The sequence below is a fragment of the Rhinopithecus roxellana genome, chromosome 2 (genome assembly GCF_007565055.1).
Source record: "Rhinopithecus roxellana isolate Shanxi Qingling chromosome 2, ASM756505v1, whole genome shotgun sequence".
Lineage (NCBI taxonomy): Eukaryota > Metazoa > Chordata > Mammalia > Primates > Cercopithecidae > Rhinopithecus > Rhinopithecus roxellana.
The window spans coordinates 82,354,654-82,374,970 of record NC_044550.1 but is presented as its reverse complement, the minus strand read 5'-3'; the positions used below and the strand labels follow the sequence as shown (position 1 = coordinate 82,374,970).

Below are 20,317 nucleotides of genomic sequence, written 5' to 3'. Positions count from 1 at the left end.
ATAAGTGTTGGAGTCTACTTTCAGACATTTAATTCCACTACATTTCATCCTGTTCTAGTCTGTGCCCCAGTACCATTCTCTTTTAATTATAAAGGCTTTATAGAGATTTTAATAGCTGATAGGGCCAACCCCTGTCACAGTTCTTCCTTTTCAGTGTTTTGTTCGCATGCTTAAGCTTTCCATGTGACTTCAGTTATGACCTTGTTTACCTCCAGGAAAAAAAAGTTATTAATACTTTTACTGAGGTCACATTATATTCATGAATTAAGATTAATATCTTGATGATACTGAAATGCCCTTCTGAAGATGTAGGAAGGTCTGTTCAAGCCTACTTTTGTGTTCTACAAGTACTGTCTGTATTAGTTGCTAACACTGCTGTAACACAATACCACAGACTGGCGGCTTAAACAACAGAAATTTATTTTCTCACTGTTGCTGTGAAGGCTGGAAATCCAAAGCCAAACTGTTGGCAGGTTGGCTTCCCTGAGGCTTCTCTTCTTGGCTTGCAGACAGCTGCCTTCTCAGGGTGTACTCACACGGTCTTTTCTCCTGATGTCTCTGCAGGTTTCATCCCTCTTCTTATAAAGATCCCAGTCAGACTGCATTAGGGCCCATGCCAATGGTCTCATTTTAATTTAATTACCTCTTTTAAAGGCCCTATCTCCAAAAACAGTCATATTCTATGGTGTTTGGGGTTAGGGCTTCAATATATCAATTTTGGGGCAGGCAACTCAGTTCCTAACACTACATACAGGATTTGTACATTTCTTGTTAAATTTATCAAGTTGTTGCTATTTTCAATGAGATTAAATGAGGCTTCTTCTCCAATGTATCTTCTAACTGGTAATTACTACCACATGGTCCACAGCAGCACTTACAAAAACTTCCTTCTCTTATTTGTTTTTTTTTAAAACAAATTTTATTATTATTTTTAGAGCTGGGGTCTTGCTATATTGCCCAGGCTGGAGTGCTGTGGCTATTCACAGGCATGATCATAGAGCAATTCAGCCTCTAACTCCTGGGTTCAAGTGATCCTCCTGACTCAGCCTCCTGAGCAGCTAGGACTACAGGTGCCCACCACCATGCACAGTTAATTTTTATTTTTTGTAGAGACAGGGTCTTGCTATGTTGCCCAGGCTGGTCTCAAACTCCTAGTCTCAAGCTATCCTCCTGCCTCAGCCCCTCAAAGCACTGGGATTACAGGTATGAGCCACCACACCCACACCGGAGACTATATAAGTAGGGTGTCTGTAAATTCTGGCTTGCCTGGGACAGTCCCAATTTGTACCTGTTGTCCAGTGTAATTAGTAATAGGTGACTCTTGTCAATTTCAAGCCTCCTGGCTTGGATAATAAATGTTCACACTAACTATAAGCAATGACTAATTAAATTCAGGAAAGTAAAGAGACAGGTCTGGAACAGCTGCCAGCCCTAGAAAGAAGTATTAATGTAGCAGAGAGGAGACACATGGAAGTTAGTCAGGCTAGGTTAAGCTTACACACACGTGCTGCTCTAAAATAACAAGGCCCAGGCCTCTCTCCCTGTGTGGAATCCTGAACGACAATGCTGTGGTTCTCTCCCAGATCTCTCACTCTACCCCCACTTCATGCTCCTTTCATTTCAGCAAGATTTCAGTAAAGAATAATTAAAATATGTTTTCTATTAGGAGAAAAGGAAAGAAGAAACATTCAGATAATTATTCATGCTTAAGCACATTTTCTTTGTGCAATTCTCATTTCTTGGGTGAGAGATTTACCAGCCTAAAGAATGAGGATTTGCAAACTGCAGGCCCAACTCAGGTCACCAATAGGAAGGGAGAGAGGGTGAGCAGTGTTTCCCTCTGACTTGTTCTCTGTCTCAGACTGTTCCTATTTTATGGAAAACAAATATGGGAACATAGACTTTTCTGGGGAATCATTTTCTTAGTGCACTAAGGTGACCCTGCTTGGTAACTTCAAAATATGGCTAAAGTGTGGGACTTCCCTCTTTAAGGGCTGCCCCTATTGGTTAATTTGAATAAGAATCTGCTTTCAAAGAGGAGCCCAACGTTAAAACATCATTCTTTGTACACATGAATTTCTTCTGAGTTATTTAAAAATCAGACCATGTATGGCCTTCTTGTATCCTAGGAGCTCTAACCTTAGTAAAAACCCAGATCTTGTCTCCCACCCCAACCCCTCAAATGTATGCTTAAAAAAGGCCCCAGGTGATTTCACTAATCCTCTCCACCCATTTGAAAATCTCTAATTGTGTTATATCTTTAAAAGGCTGAAGCTATCTTCTTTTCCTGATCTATTTTCCTTTTATCTCAGTAGAAAAAAATCTTCAGATTTCTGTCTTTTCTCAGTGACATTAATTCTGCTTTTCAAACTGTGTATCTCTGTTAAAAATAAAATCCCTTTTCCAGTCAACAGGGAAACCTAACTAAGAATGTTTCCGGAAGCAAAAGTTTCAGAGATATTTGTGATTCTGCTATTACACTCAGCTTTTCTGCGTTGCTAAGGTACAAGGAAAAGAATGAAAAAGAACAGTTAAAATTGTAGAGAGGAGCTGAGCTCTGGAAAGGATTCCTGTAAACTCTAGATGTGAGAGCTTTTTTAAGATTTTGAAGTACTGCTTGAAATTCTACCACCAAGTTGACAGTGGTAAAGTAGTCTAGTAATGAGACTAAGTCTGACAAATCCCCACCCGCCAAATGTTTGTGAGAAAGCAGCTTTTTTCTTTTTTAAACACACAAGAGAGTTCTGATATAATGCCCAAACAGAAGTAATGGACACAAGCTACCTGTTACCTGGCAGTACAGAAATGCTTTCTAGTTCTGACAAGCTGGAGAAGGCATTTAGGTTAGAGTCAAGACACCTGAGTTCTAGTCCTGACTCTCATAACTACCTTTGTGACTTTGAGCCAATCATTTAGTGTCTCAGGGACTCAGTTTCCTCACACAAAAGAGGAAGAAACTTGCTCTGCACAGCGTCTTCCTGCTCTAAATTCTGCAAGTCTTCTGATTGATAAGAATGCCGCTCATGTACACCTGGAGCTTCGTAATGTTCAAAGCTCAGCACCAGATGGCATCTAAGTTGAATCTCAGGACATTTCAGTGAGGCCACCTACAAGCAGAAAGAAGGCCCAGGGCTAGAGCAAGAATGGCCCCAGAGCCAGTTAGCTGCAGCAATTCTCATGAGAAAAGGAGGACAAGCTGCCAGAGCAGCTGTGCCCAATATGATGCCTACACGAGACAGATGTCCCCAATACAGTGTGTTCAGTGACCTTCTAAACAGAGACACTTCAAGTAGGAAGTGCCGGAAAGGGTAAGAGTAAGAACACTTAAAATTAATAGTAGACACATTTATGAAATAGAATTCCTTACCTCAGGATATGTCAGGGAAACTTTACGCTGAAGAAATGATTCTGGGAACCTCAATAGAGGTTAAATTTTAATGAAAATATATAACAGCCTAAATCCCGCAGTGGTGGCACTTTTTTGGTCTGCTTATTGGTGATGAGATGATAGTACGGAGGGTCTATAATATAAGGTTCGCTGGGTACCATATATGCCTCCATCATGCAGGGCACTGCAGGTATGAGTCAACAGGACAGACACTGTCCTTGCCCACTGGGAAAAGTGTCTATCACTAAATCCTCACAGTAGCTATCTCCGTTTTACAGGTGAAGGATCAGGCTCAGCCTCGCTAAGTAACCTATCCAAAGTCACACAGCTGCTAATTGAGGGTCAGGTTGTGAATCAAGGTCTGCTCACAACCACTAGACAATCACTCAGTACTATAAAACTGGAAAGAGATTGTGGAAGTTGTTTTTTAAATTATCTTTCCATTTTTCTGTTTTTTGGGGGCCAAGATCTTTTTAAAAGGCATGACAGTTTTGCCTAAAGGTAGCAACACTGTAGTATTTACTTTCTGGGAGTATAATTACTCAAGTACAAATATATTAAAGGACAAACATATGAACATAATTTCACATAGAGACATGAATTTCATTCAATAATATCATCAAGCATTAAAAGCCACTAAATTTACCTAAAAATCACCTAAATCTAACTCAACTTCTGAGAATCCAACTTCCTAGCTAATGCCAGGCCAATGATTCTTTTTGTATACCACAGATTATTTTCTTGAAAAATACCTTCTCTGGGCACCCACAGAACATCTGCTATGACTCCATGACCTAGTTCAGATTCCTGCTCCAACCTATCTTTGGGGCTTTTTGCAGTTTTCATCTGCTAGTTTCATACTTCTGCACCTTTGCTCACTTGGCCGTATTTCCAAGTCTCAGTTCTAACAGCACTCCCATGGTGCCTTTCCTGGTCTTTCTACCTACCCCTGGTAGAAAAGAATTCCTCCCTCTGCCTCAGGGTGCCCCACACAGACTTTCATTATAGCATCTGCAACATTTTATTGCTAATTTGACTTTACTTCACCTGGACTGTAATGCCTTTGTGGGTAGAACTTTCTTTTGAAAAAAAATAGATGCCAGTGTCTGGCAACTAATAAGTCCTGAGTGAATGTTTTTTCAATTATTGTATGTTTGTAAATTGTATTGCTCTTCCTGACCTGTCTAGTATAAGTGTTCATATAAACCAGTCTTTCTGAAAGTTCGGCCCTCAGACTCCTTGCACCTGAATTACTTACTTACTTAAAAAGGCAGATTCTTATACCTCATCCCAGATATAACAAGTCAAAACCTTCAGCAATTTTGGGTGAATAGAGTCTAGGTACAGGAGACAAACGTTAGTTACTACATGCACTGGCAAGAGAGCTAGGTGTCTGGCCCTATCTATGTCTCTAAGTAGCTGTGGGACTTGAACTTCAATTTTTCTCATCGTAAGTCAAATTTCTAGAGATCATCCCTTTCATTTATAAAAAACTCTACACAGTGTTGGTCCTGATTCTTTGATAGTATACAGATATAAATCCAAATGACATGGAAAAGGCTGGCATGGCCTTATAGTAAGCTTACAGAAAATTTATAGGGTCCAGTTTGTTTGGTCAAGAGGCATAGTGTCATGGAAAAAGCACTGGGTTGGGATCAAGATAGCCCAGGGTCTTAGCTGTATGAATTTAGGTGACATAAATTCTTACTTCAGTTTCCCCAAAGGGATAGCAAGCCCTTAACAGCACTCTGAGAATTAAGAATGGTGGCACACAGCAGTTTGTCAAACCTAGTTTTCTCTTCCTGCTTTCACCCCAGTAGCTTCCTTTCCTTTGCCAAGTATTTATTTGCTTTACTTCCACAGAAGGAAGGTGCTACGTTATTAGAGACTTCGAAAGTTGTTAGAGGTAGGAAAAAACTTCAGGATATAACCTAAAAACATCAGGAGAAAAAAAAAAAAAACTTTCAAAAGCTACACATGAAGTATAATAACAGTCAAAAGCAGGTTTTAGTTTTTCAGTTCCAAAGTTGGAAATTCTGCTTATTTACTAGCCGATTAAGTAGGGCAATTTACTATTTAAACCTCACTTTTTTTTTTTTTTTTTTTTTTTTTTTTTTTTTTTTTTGAGACGGAGTCTCGCTCTGTCGCCCAGGCTGGAGTGCAGTGGCCGGATCTCAGCTCACTGCAAGCTCCGCCTCCCGGGTTCACGCCATTCTCCTGCCTCAGCCTCCCGAGTAGCTGGGACTATAGGCGCCCGCCAGGTCGCCCGGCTAGCTTTTTGTATTTTTAGTAGAGACGGGGTTTCACCATGTTAGCCAGGATGGTCTTGATCTCCTGACCTCGTGATCCGCCCGTCTCGGCCTCCCAAAGTGCTGGGATTACAGGCTTGAGCCACCGCGCCCGGCCTAAACCTCACTTTTAATCGAAAATAGGAATAACAGTACTTCTCAGATTTTCTTTTAATATGGTGCTTATACATGTGTGTACCAAGTGCCATATACCAAGCTGTACCAGATATTAACCCATTTAATCCTCGTAACAACTCTGATCCTAGGCACTACATTACCCCTACTTTATAAAAGTGGAAAATGAGATATAGAGAATGAGATAGAGAATATATCACCAATAACGAGGGGAGACAGGATTCAAACCTAGGCAGCCTGGCACCGCAATCCAAGTTCTTAGCCACTATGCTATGGTGTCTCTCAATGCTGCACATGTTAGTTTTAACAAAGTTCCATAAGCACTCAGTGACAGTCATCACTACACATAAAGCAGTTAGCCTATGGTGTGTAATCATCTATTGCACTATCAATATGTAAATGACTAACCGAGGTGTCACCTAGGCATCTTTGTTTAATTTGTAACTGCAGCTGAATTAATTATATTTGGCTCATTCTGAGTTTATATTTGACGCAATTAAATACATTCCATGAAAATGAGATACTTGATATTAATAAAGAACATTATGGTCAGGCGCAGTAGCTCACGCCTGTAATCCTAGCACTCTGGGAGGCCGAGGTGGGTGGATCACTTGAGGTCAGCAGTTCAAGACCAGCCTGGGCAACTTAGCGAAACCCCCATCTCTACTAAAAAATACAAAAGTTAGGCTGGGCGCAGTGGCTTACGCCTGTAATCCCAGCACTTTGGGAGGCTGAGGCAGGCAAATCATGAGATTAGGAGTTCAAGACCACCCTGGCCAACACAGTGAATCCCCGTCTCTACTAAAAATACAAAAAATTAGCTGTGTGTAGTGGCGGGTGCCTGTAATCCCAGCTACTCAGGAGGCTGAGGCAGGAGAATCGCTTAAACCCAGGAGGCAGAGGTTGCAGTGGGCCAAGATTCTGCCACTGCACTCCAGCCCTGGTGACAGAGTGAGACTCCATTTAAAAAATATATATGTGTGTGTGTGTGTGTATACACACACACAAATTAGCCAGGCATGGTGGTGCATGCCTGTAGTCCCAGACACTTGGGAGGCTGAGGCAGGAGAATCACTTGAACCCAGGGCAGGGGCAAGGGTGGGGGGGTGGAAGTTGCAGTGAGCCGAAATTGCACCACTGCACTCCAGTCAGGGTGACAGGGTGGGATTCTGTCTCAAAAACAAAAAAATTACTGATCAACGGGAAATAAACACAAGCCTCCATAAACACTTCAAGGGCAGATGTGGACTTGCAGCCCAAAACTCATGCAGCTGGTGCACATATGATCATTCTCTACTACCAAAAACTCTGGATGCCCCTCCTTTTTGTTGAGAGAAAACTGATTAAAGAAAAGACTTCTTTTGGGAAGCAGTCCAGTACAGTGGTTAGCAGCATGCATTTTGCAGTTAGGCTTTAATTTGAATCCTGGCTCTCCAGATAAAAGTTGTGTGAAAAATTTACTCAAATTCTACATCTCAGTAGCCACGTTGGTACCATCTTCCTGCAGTCGTGGTTAGGATTAAATGAGAATAGATGGTAAGTGATAAGCAGCGTCTAGCACACAGGAAGCATAAAAAGTCATTAACTTTGTTAATATTTTTATTCTAGTAATATAATTCATTTTCTGAATATTTGTTTAATGAAAAGTTGCTTACATTACTAATTTTGTTTCTATTCTAAGAAAGATACACAGAAGTGATGTTCCTTGTATCACTATTTCAGTCATATTGTTTCAAGAATGCATTAGTACATAAAGCCTTTTCACATGCATTAATTTTATCCTCAACCTGAAAAGTGGATGTAACCACTCCCCCATTTTATGAGTTAGCAAACACAAGCTCAAAGAGGGCAAATGACTAACACAAGGTCAAAGTTATCAAGTGCCAAAATTCAGTCCAGGCCTTCTAACCCTAGATTCTTCCCCACCATATTTTAACTACTAAAGAGAAATAAGTATCTCCTTTAAACAGCCTTATTGTCCAGAATATCCTAAAGAACTCCACATTTACTGGTAGGCAACGGCATTCTACTGTGAGCAAGAGCCTTTTCCTTCTCCCCCATTCATCATCGGCATGGATTCCTGTTTTTCTCCCAGTGGTTTATAATTCGCTTCTGTCCTTAATTATTCTGTTGATCAAATTGTCTCAGATTTGTCACAAGCTGGCCTCTGGGTCTTTGTGACATGTTCCCATCAGTTTTCTCTTAAATAACATTTTAAGATTAGCTATTATTTTTCCTATTTAAAAGCTGTAAATTATATGTGAATAGACATTTATCCACAACTTTTCTCCCAACTTGATCATCTTACTTAAATACCTGTCAGGCACACCACCATATCCTGGGTAAACTTCTCATGTGCTCAAAGGAAGATATTGTCACACATGAAAAATACTGCAAAATCTGCTACAAAGCTAGCGAGCTAGAACTGATAGGGGAACTACAGGGAAACAAAGGCAAAAAACATACAAGGCAATTTCACTCTGTTATCATTTATATGTTTATTTTTAGTTTATAATAAGCTGTCCAAATACTCCTCATACAATCACTCTTCTTTTACTTTATTCTCAGTGAACATCCCAGTCAGGCAACTGGGCAATTAATCAAGTGAAGGGGATGTGCGACCACATAAGCCAGACCATGCCAGGCCACCATTTAGATAAGAAATGGCTTTTTTCATGCAAAAGAGTAAAGAACGAAGAACAACAGCATCTCTTGGACAGCTGTTTTAGAACCAGGGTAGTGATATAGCAGAATATAAACCTGGTTTTCCATTTTTAAAACCTGCTAAGATTCCAGAACATGAATATTACAATTTAGAGAACTGGAGGAAAATTGCCAAACACTCCTTTGTTGACCTAAATCTTGATTTAAGCCACAGAACGTATTTCCAAGACCCTAGATCTTTTATCAAGGAAATTACATTTACCTCTAGTTACATAGTTTTATGTGGAGCAGACCTGCAGTTGAGTATTACGGTCAGGCTTCAGTGCTAGAGAAATCCTGTTGAGGACTGAGGGCAATGATAATTAGGAAAGTGGAGAGGGTAAGCAGCAAGTGATTATCTCTCTATCTCCCATACACGGGGAAGCCTAGCCCAGCCCAGCCGAGCCCAGCTGAGCCCAGCCCAGCCCAGCCCAGCCCAGCCCAGCCCAGCCCAAACCCAGGGGAAACGAGTCTGCATGCAGACATTCAAACTAGATTCAGCACCAGTATCAAACAACTACACCAATCCCCAGCTAAAGTGGCAAATTAACAAAATGTGGGGGTTTTAGCGCTACTACTCTGCAAGCCCTCTTGGATTTTTACCACAGTGCTTATGGTATCCACCCTACAGCTGCTCCAAATCCTCCAGCTCTGCTTCTTCAAAACAAATAAACCCTTGTTGCTTCCCCATCTCCTCCCCAAACAAATCTCATTTTTCCAAATATCAGGGCAGAGGTTTGATGATCTGGCTAATTCATGCTTATTAGTCATGATGCTTAGTCTTTCCAGAGAATATTTTCATTTTAAGGGGAAAATGGCAAGGGGATAGAACATATATTTGAGAGAAAGCAATCTCTGGTCTGTTCTCTGGCCTTTTGATATCTAGCACCAAAAAAGCTGAAAGTAAAACCAAATTAACCAGCCTGAGATCATTACATAAGCCGATCATCCCATTCTATTTCTCTCCCTTTTCCAAGTGTCCAGCAAGGCCATAGGGCACTCCCACATGGGGCAAATCACCTGTGACTCCTCCCAACCCCAACCACATATAAAACTTCCTCAAACCTACAAGAAGTCATTGTTTCAGGATGATCCACATGTGGGAATAATAAGCCAAAAAGCACAACTCAGAAGGTCTCAATTATTATTTCACCCAAAGCTAGTCCTGGAAATATTACTCTGGTTTTTTTCTTTTAATTTAAAATATTATGACAAATGTTTTTGTATGGTTTTCAAAATTGCTAGTTTTTTTCAGCCACTTTTTTTTTCGTTTTCTTTTTAACAGTTGCTGGCTGGCCGGTGTTCTTTCTGCTCTATGAACTAGCAATGGAGGGTGGAAGACAGCTGCACTTTAAATGAATCTGAAAGATCTGAAAATATCTTCTCCTGGCCACCTAATATTGCAGAAATAGAAGAAGAAGAAAAATAATAGAGCAGAAGATAAACATCAGGAAAGAAAAAGTACGAGAAAGGTACTTTGTATGATCTATAGACTACCATCTTAAAATTTCAAATTAAAGTAGATTTGGCGATAGAAAAATTCTGCCCAGAAACAAATAACATTGTAGTTGTCTAGATGTCTGCTTCCATCGATGTATAATAATTTATGTTACTTTTACAATTTATGTAAAAGTAACATAAAGTAATGGCTGAAACAGTATCTATTCATCTATTAATAACCCAAAACAAATGCCACAAATAATGCATTTAAGAACAGTTGCTCAGAAAAGAAAAAAAATTAAAATAACAAGCTTCACATTTTGCCTAGGATTTAACACGAATCCACTAAAAGATCTGGGTATAAAATCCTACTCATGACTATATTATTTTATCTGTTTCTAGTAATATTATAGATGAAAACGATAAAATTAACCATAAGCCAATGCCAATGATAAAATCCTGGAGAGGGTTTCACTGTCTTATCTCTATGTCTACTTGGCTGTGTGGATAGAAACCTAAGTAGTGACCTTGTGCTTTTTCAAAAAAGAACTTCCAGGCTGAGCATGGTAGTTCATGCCTGTAACCCCAGAACTTTGAGAAGCTGAGGTGGGAGGATCCCTTGAAGTCAGGAGTTCAAGGCTGCAGTAAGCTATGACTGCACGACTGCACTCCAGCCTGGGCAACAGGGCCAGATCTTGTCTCAAAAAACCAAACCAAAACAAAAAGCCAAAAAATAACTTTCATGTAAACCGAAGACTGGAGCCCTGAGAGGACTGTGGAAGAGAAACTGCAAAAGCCAGGGGGCACCCACTCCACCCTAAGGCACCCCTCCTGCTGGAAGCCTCTGCAACCACCTCAGTGGCTCTGCCCAGAACCCAACCTTCAAGTTTAAAGCTGATTTGTATCTCCTCTTAAAACTTTCTTCCTTCATCTCCAAGCTATTAATACCTACACCTCTCCCCAACACCAAAACTATTACAAAAAACATGCAGACTAGGATTACAAACATATAATAACTATACATAGTAGTATATATGTATTATAGTAACTCCTATGGAACACCTCTGTGCTAGTTTTTCTTAGTCTTGATCTTTCATTGTGTTTTCCCTGGTCTATTTTATCAGTAATTCTTTTCTATTTTATTGTATGTCTACCTGTAAACTGATTTAAGTCCTTTCTACACTGAAACATACACATATATTCCATCACCACACAGGCTGAAACACCATGTGTTATATGTATCAGAGTTGAGTAAGTAAGCTTTTCTGTGGTTACTCCTGGGTGTATAAGAGTTAGCTGTAGCCTCTATCCAGTGTGTAAGAGCTGGTTGCAGTCTCTGTCCACACCTCTATTCAATTTAGCATACAGCGCTGTAATTACATGTTAACCTTCTGGGGCAGGCACAGTTCCTGAGGAGTTTATCATGTGCTTTAAATGTCTGAATGAAAACAAATTTAGACACGCAGGAACACAAGGCATAATGCCTTATTTTAATTTTTATAGTAAATATTATTGCTAATTAATCCCAAATATTTAAAAACTTTAAAAAAAACTTCAATTAGACTGAAAGTTTTTGTTAAAACAGACATGTCATAAAAACACATTCACAGCCGGGCACGGTGGCTCATGCCTGTAATCCCAGCATTTTGGGAGGCTGAGGCAGGCGGATCACAAGGTCAGGAGTTCGAGACGAGCCTGGCCAACATGGTGAAACCCCGTCTCTACTAAAAATACAAAAATTAGCTGGGCATGGTGGCAGGCATCTGTAATCACAGCTACTCAGAAGGCTGAGGCAGGAGAACCGTTTGAACCTGGAAGGCAGAGGTTGCAGTGAGCTGAGATTGTGCCATTGCACTCCAGCCTGGGCGACAGGGCGAGATTCCATCTCAAAAAACAAAAACAACAAAAACACATTCACAATGTGGTGAAGCAAGACATTTTTTAAAGTTTTCCACTTTTTTTGGAGACGGAGTTTCGCTCTTGTTGCCCAGGCTGGAGTACAATGACGTGATCTTGGCTCACCACAACCTCCGCCTCCCAGGTTCAAGCGATTCTCCTGCCTCAGCCTCCCGAGTAGCTGGGATTACAGGCATGCACCACCACGCCCACCTAATTTTGTATTTTTAGTAGAGATGGGGTTTCTCCATGTTCGTCAGGCTGGTCTTGAACTCCCGACCTAAGGTGATCCACCCGCCTCAGCCTCCCAAAGTGCTGGGATTATAGGCGTGAGCCACCGCGCCTGGCCCATTTCTGTTTTTTAAAAACATTAATTTTATTACATCTCCACTCTTATCTTTTTAATATTCTGTGTGACAAAATGAAAAGTACACAAAAAGCACCAGTGTGAGCTGTAAGCTGAACTAGCTGCTTTTTTTTACGCAAAACTATTTGTTAGATCAAGATAATTGTAGATTCACATGCGGTTTTAAGGATAACAGAGAAATCCTACTTAACAGAATCAGAATATTACAGACTATCACAGAATATTACAAAATTGTCACAGTCAGAATATTGACATTGATATAGTCAAGACACAGACAATTTCCACTACCTCAGGGATCCCTTACTTTGCTCTTTTATGGCTACATCCACTCCCCTTCCCCTCTTTTCTCTTCTTGGCTCCTGGTGGGAACTAATCTGTCATCCATTTCTATAATTTTAACTTTCTCTTCAAGGTAAAATTTACCAAGACACGAATTACACAGTGACTGAGGCAGCCAAAGCATGAAAACATGCATTCAGTCAACAGGTGAAGAGGATTTTACGTGAATTTTAAACAGCTGGCAGCCATCATGCTGAAAATGAAAGCACCTGGAAGCTAATGCCAGGGTGTTACCTTAAAGATCAAAACTGAAATCTCAGAATTTCAAGCTCAGATTTAATATGCCCTTTTAAGCTGATTAAGTTCAAAGTGCAAAAGATAATTTTCAAGAACCATGTGAAAAACACTAAAAAAAAAAAAAAAAAAAAAAAAAAAAAAGGCCAATGGCAGGTAATCTCCATTAAGGCATTTTTAATAGCAGAAGATAGCAATTGAATGGTCTTCTCAATACCAGAGTTAGATGACTTGCTTAACCACTGTCAGCATTTACTCTGGTAAGAAAAAATAAACCCTACATTTAATTCAACCACTAATAAGTAGCCTTGATTCTGAAGACTAGTAAAAGTCCAAGTAAATAGTCCACCTGTTAAATTATCAGCAGGGTCATAGTCTTCAGAAGCTCCAGGAACTTTCTCTTTCCTGTAAGTATTCACACATTTGCAGAAAAAGAAATTCCTAACATTTTCTACTTTCCCAAAGATCTATCTTTCAGCAATGGTCAAAGTAGCAAATTTCAACAAAAGAAAGGTTTTTCTCCTTTCACACTTGTCATTGTTAACTATAATAAACACAAGTTGTGGCAAATGTTTCCAGAAGTTTGTTTTTCTCCACTACCATTTTTTTAAACTGTTTTACGCTGTTTTATTTATAAGAAAATAAATGACATAGGTTAAGGAAAAACAACAATTACTCCAGTCCGTAATATTATTTTTGTCAAAGAAATAGAGATAGTACACTCTAAAGAACAATTCCAAAACTTGCACTGAGCCGAATAACAAAAAGCATGGACTTCTCCCCCAACTTCCCCACCCACTTAAAGACAACTTATCCATTCCGTCAGAGGGCTAATCTTAATGAATATCAGAAGGAAAATTTTGGAAAGAGCAATTTTCTATCTGTATCCAAACATGCAAAATTAAAAATCCTGGAAGATTTAAAAGACTAGCTCATTAGCATCTCTTCTGAATTCAAGACAACTTCATCTAGACAATTGGACTTGATGACTTGCCTGGATACCTTAACCCAGTGATTCTCAAACTTTTGCAGCATCAGTTTCACTTGGAGAACTTGTTACAACAAAGATGGCTGGCCCCATCTCCAGAGTCTGATTCAGTACTGTCGGTCTGTGGAAGGGTTTAAGAATTTGTATTTCTACACATTCATCCACTGAAGAGCACTTAGGTTAATTTCATACCTTGGCTATTGTAAATAATGCTACAGTGAACATAGTAGTGCAGACATCTCTTTGACACACTGATTTGACCTCCTTTGGACATATACCCAGTTGTGAGACTGCTGGATCATATGGTAGTCCTATTTTTAATTTTTTGAGGAACCGCCATACTGTCTTCCACAATGGCTGTCCCCTTTCTCTACATCCTTGCCAACACTTGATATCTTTCATCTTTTTGATAACAGCTATTCTAACAGGTGAAAGGTATATCTTACTGCAGTTTTTGCATTTCCTGATGATTACTGATGTTGAACTTTTTTTTTCAAATTAAATACTATTCAGCCTTAAAAAAGGAAATTGTCACTTGTGACACGTGGCGGACATTACTGTTAAGTGAAAAAAGCCAGGCACAGAAAGATGAATACTGCACAATCTCACTTACATTTGGAATCTAAAATAGTCACCGACTCATAAAAGTAAAGTGTAGAATTAGAATGGTGGTTACCAGAGGCTGCAGGGAGGGGTGAACATGGAAAGAGGAAATGTTGGTCAAAGCATACAAACCTTAAGCTAGGAGTGAGTAGTAAGTTTTGGTGATCTATTGCACAGCATGGTGACTATAGCTAATAAAACATTGTGTATTTCAAAATTGCTAAGAGTGGGTTTTTTTTGTTTTTTGTTTTTTTTTTTTTTGAGACAGGGTCTCTCTCTTACCCAGGCTGGAGTACAGCAACATGGTGATAGCTCACTATAGGCTTGCCCTCCTAGGCTCAAGTGATCCTCCTGACTTAGCTTCTGAATAGGTAGGACTATAGGTACATGCCACCATGCCTAGCTAATTAAAAAAAAAAAAAATTAAGACAGGGTCTTGCTATGTTGCCTAGGCTAGGGGTGGATTTTAAATGTACTCACCAAAAAGAAATTAATATGGAGGAAAAAAAAAAAAAGGTTCAGCTGGGCTTGATGGCTCACGTCTGTAATCCCAGCACTTTGGGAGGCCGAGGCAGGTGGATCACTTGAGGTCAGGAGTTTGAGATCAGTGTGACCGACATTCCATCTTTACTAAAAATACATAAATTAGCTGGGCGTGGTGAAGCACATCTGTAATCCCAGCGACTCGGGAGGCTGAGGCAGGAGAATCTCTTGATCCCAGGAGGCGGAGGTTGCAGTGAGCCAAGATCGTGCCACTGCACTCCAGCCTGGGCAACAGAGCGAGACTCCACCTCAATAAAAAAAAAGGTTCAAAGAATAGGCAGTAAAAAGAAATTAAAAACAACAAACAAAAACAAAAACAAGAAATAAGCAAATACACATGGGAGGTGACAGGTGTGTTACTTAGCCTCATTTGATCATTCCACAATGTACACTCATACCAAAACATAACACTGTACTTCACAAATATATACAATTATTTGTCAATTTTAAAATAATAATTAGCTTTTCTAACAAGTTCAAGGTGGTGCTGATGCTACTAGTCTGTGGATGACACTTTGAAAACCACTACTCTAAACCTAAATATTCTCAATTTTTGAGTTTTTTTCAAGAGTCATTGGGACCTCAGCAGAAAACACCAAGTTTGGGAGACTTAAATACGTTAAACTGCTAAACTGTTCTTTGAGATACTTCATCAGAGGTAAAATAGTGACAAAGTTCAAAATCATTCAGTGTTGAGCTGTGCATACGTGCAGCTTAGACTTCCAGACCCCCTTTTTCTGATTTCACAGAAATAATACCCAGGTGTACTCTATAGGGCTTTACAGGGGGAAATGACTTTTCAATTCTGGCAGTGTGAGGGGCTAGAGCCCCTTGCACTTTTTTTTTTTTGAGATGGAGTTTCACTCTTGTCCCCCAGGCTGGAGTGCAATGTCATGATCTCGGCTCACCACAACCTGCGCCTCTTGGGTTCAAGCGATTTTTCTTCCTCAGCCTCCTGAGTAGCTGGGATTACAGGCGCCTCCACCTCGCCAGGCTTATTTTTATATTTTTAGTAGAGATGGGGTTTCACTATGTTGCATTTTTTTTTAACCTTATTTTTCTAAGACAGGGTCTCACTACACTGCCCAGGCTAGAACGTAATGGCTATTTACAGCCACAATCATAGTGTGCTGCAGCCTTCAACTCTGGGGCTCAAGTGATCTTCCCACCTCAGCCTCCTGAGTAGCTGAGACTACAGGCACATACCACTACATCTGGCTGCTTCTTGCACTTTGATTTAGTAAAGTTTCTCTTCAGAAGGTACAGGGACTGCTTCACAGTGGTCTCTGGAAAAAGTCCTTTGTTCCAAATCCCACATCAGTCACTTCACAATGTGAAAAATATACATAAAATCTTGATATGTTCAAATTAAATAGATCTTAGCCTCAGCTTCCATGTTTTCCAGAATTGTTCTATTCTATAACTCACAAGATTCCTGGGTAAAGGGGAGGTTGAAACGGCATTTGTGGAGTCTCAAAATGCCTATGTAAGACAGTTTTCCACCTCTTGCCCATTATTTTATTAGCACATATGTTATTAAGAGTAACAAATTCATCTCAGTATTGGTTTTAACTTTTCACCTTGTATCAGAGGTGTAACAGCCATAAAATGACCAAAGAAGGGAAGAAGATGGTCAAAAGGTATAGACAAACTGAAAATTCAGCTCTAAAAAAATGGCCAAATGATGATATTAAATTAAAAGTCAGCCTTATCATTTAACAGCATTTATCAAATTATGCTTGTTGCTAAAAATAGAGATGCTAATAATATGCACAGTGCCTGCCCTCATCGAGCTTTATTTACTATCTTGCAGAGAAGACCAACAGAACAATCATTACAAGTGTGACGAACATTCTAAAGAAATTCAGGTTGCTACGGGAAATGAGACCTAACCTCCCCAAGTGGAATAGGGAGATTTGTGTGGAGAAGGAGGTATCAAGAAAGGTTTCCCAATGAAACTGACCTCCATCACACAATTACTTAGTTTATTAAGTAATGACTATGTGCTAGACATGAATGATAAATAAGAATGGACTAGGCAAAGAGGGAGGAGAAATAGGTACAGATAGAGGAAATGTGCATGGAATGTTTCCACAGAACTCAAGCACACAAAGCATGCAAGAGTACAAAGGAAGTTGGAAAGGGAGGCAAGGACTAGAATGTGCAGACCTCTCTAGAGGACTTCCCAAGAGCAGTGAAAAGCAGGACAACAAGAGAATCATGTCTGCATCTTAAAAGATCCCTCTCTGTTGCATATGCAGTAGAATTAAAATCTTCCCTATGTATTAATACTTTTTAAGGTTACTACGAGGATCGAAAAAATCATGTGCCTAAATAATAATGCTGGTACATATTACTTATCCACTACATTTTACTCTCCAAAACTCTCAGCTCCATTTCCATTTCCGGCTAGAAGAGGGACATGTACCTCTGTGTTGAGTTTAGAAAAAAGAACACTGCATCACAGCTGATATAACAAGCAATAAAGAATGTCTATATTGGAACTGGTAAGGAGAATTCAGCACAGTTGTTAGAAAAAAGGCAATGCTCTCTTAGCCAAGAGCAACTGTAACAAATGTAACTTTTAGAAGGATACAGTAAAAACGAGTTACCTAGAAATAAATCTAATATGTACAAGGGCTGTATGTAGAAACTTAAAAGTGCACTAAATAATATTATGCTTAAGAGCATACTATGCCAGTCCTCCCCAAATGAAATCAATGAAATTCCAATAAATTCCCAAAGTGTTTTTCACAGGACTTAACAAGGTAATCCTAAAGTATATAATCTAGAAATCACAAAAACATCATGTTGGATGAACATAAACAAGTCGTACAAAGAAACTCCAATATTATATAACATTTAAAAATATATAAAATATTACATATTGTCATGAACTCATATGTATGTATTAACAGTATAAAAACACGCATGTGAATGATAAGCGTCAGATTCAGAACAGTGGTTACCAAAGGGAGCAGGATCTGAGGAGCAAAAACAGGGACTCCAGTTTACATGTAATCTTTTATTGCTTAAAATGAGTAGTAGATACAAAGATGTTTGTTATACTATTCGTCTTTAAAATCTTTTTAAAAAATATGTCTTAAATATTCCACAAAAATACAGAATGCCTTTTATTTGAAAACCATGTTATTACACGATCTAGTTTAGTAATTCCCAAACACCAATCCAATAGCTACATCAGTAACACCTGAAGTACTTGGGAGGCCGAGACGGGCGGATCACGAGGTCAGGAGATCGAGACCATCCTGGCTAACACAGTGAAACCCCGTCTCTACTAAAAAATACAAAAAACTAGCCGGGCGAGGTGGCGGGCGCCTGTAGTCCCAGCTACTCGGGAGGCTGAGGCAGGAGAATGGCATAAACCCGGGAGGCGGAGCTTGCAGTGAGCTGAGAACCGGCCACTGCACTCCAGCCCAGGCGACAGAGCGAGACTCTGTCTCCAAAAAAAAAAAAAAAAAAAAAAAAACACAGATTACCAGGCTATCCCAGGATCAGGATTTCTGGGAGGAGAGCCATGTGATTCTAATGTACAGCCTTAGTACCCCAGTAACTATTAACAGCCAATCCATTAACGAAATTGGTCCCAATCTGACGATGAGACATGTAAGTGCTTGAATATCTAATCACTTTCCAATGATCCAACTGTCTAGAATGTAGATTCTAACTTGAGGGCAAAACCGTACAAATTTTAAAACATATCCTTTACTGTACCTTTCCAAAAGACTATACATGTTAAAAACTAGGTATATTTATAAAGTAATAGTATCAAATAATTCCATAGAAGAACACAATTCCTTCATATTCTCCACAGGAAACATGCCACAGCAAAAGTCACACAGACGATAAAAAATGCTGTTCTTAAGTTCAAAATGGTTTAAGTCACTGGCAACTATCCTCATGATGTACTTCCTTCAAGCATATAGACAGCAATACTGCATTTCTTTCCTAATTTTCTTCCCTTAGAATACAATTCATAGCTAATTTTATCTAGAGAAATGCAGAGAACCATGTGAGACATAAAAAATAAATTTAGAAAGAAAATTTATTAAAAATTAGAGGTATTAGCACTACAATGACAATTGTCATAGCCTGCTCCCAAGACATAATGTTAACTAGAGATGATTAAGCTGTTAAAATGTATGAAACACTCAAGGGCCTTCTCTCTTACATACACACAGACACACACATACAGTTTCCCTGAATATTTTTAAATTACAACTAAAAATAAGGAAAGGGATTATTTTGATGTTCTAAACAACACAAATCTGGTACTGGGCACACAAACCGTATCAACATAAAATAACTCACTTACCAGGGCTTTCTACTCGCTTATAGTGGTAGGGATTGATGCAGACCTCCTTCTGCTTGGAACCAAAAGGAAACTCACAGCATTCCAGTGGTTTTAGTTCATGGTGGCTCTGAAGATCGGGCCAGCGCCATACACGGCAGTAAATGACATGAGGCAGTCCCTTCCGGTGGGAGACTTGCAGCCTGCCATCCAAAGAGCGGGGAATGGTGACACAGTTACTTGGTTGCCCTGGGCAGCTCAAGGCCTTCTCCAGTTCCTCCATGGCACCTTTCTTTTTCTTCAGTTTTTTCACCAAAGCATCAACAGCTTTCTCTGCCCATTTTTCTTCTTCATCGCCCTGTTTCCACCCAAGAAGTCTCTTCACAGCTGGACTTGTAAAGGAAAATAAACTTGTCACATTCATAATGACAGCACTAGTTATATAGTCCTTGGATATGGTGAAATAAAGGCGTCTTCAAATGCAAAAGGACAGCAGAAGAGATTTATTTACAGAGAAGTCTCTTTAATTTCTTAGTCTGAAGTCCAGAAAAGTAGAAATTACCAATCCTAGTGTTTAAAAAAGTAACCCAGTCACCACCTACAAAAGAAAAAAAAAATGGTTAGAATCATCTCTACCATACAACCAAATTTATTAAGTAATCACCATGTGCTAGGTACTATTTTAAGTGCTTTTATGTAATACGGTATGCTGTGCACTGAATTGTGACCCCTTAAATTCATATGCGGAAGCCCTAACTCTCAGTATGACTATATTTAGAGATGGAGCCTCTAAGAAAGTAATTAAAGTTAAATAAGGTCATCAGGGTGGGGCCCTAATTTGATAGGACTGGTGGTCTTAAGATTGCTATCTCCCTCCTCCAGCCTCTATGCCCACACACTGAGGGCACTGCAAGCCAGGAAGAGAGCCCTCACCAGATCATCTGCAAGCCAGGAAGAGAGCCCTCACCAGAGCCTGGATTGTCCACAACCTTGATCTTGGACTTTCCAGACTCCAGAATGAAGATAAAATCTATTTCTGTTATTTAAGCCACCTAGTCTATGATATTTTATTATGGCAACC

The 20,317-nt window shown here is 39.7% G+C and overlaps 1 protein-coding gene across 4 annotated transcripts in view; it reads right to left on the bottom strand.

The window, feature by feature from the left end:
* The window catches only part of SMAD1 (SMAD family member 1), a 76,832-nt gene that overhangs the window by 24,363 nt on the left and 32,152 nt on the right, over positions 1-20,317 (bottom strand). For all 4 annotated transcript variants that reach the window (XM_010361280.1, XM_030921996.1, XM_010361287.2 and 1 more), the window contains exon 2: positions 19,261-19,834. In XM_010361280.1, the coding sequence (XP_010359582.1) occupies positions 19,261-19,660 (400 nt within the window). In that variant the 5' untranslated portion in view covers positions 19,661-19,834. The remainder of the gene's footprint in view (positions 1-19,260; positions 19,835-20,317) is intronic.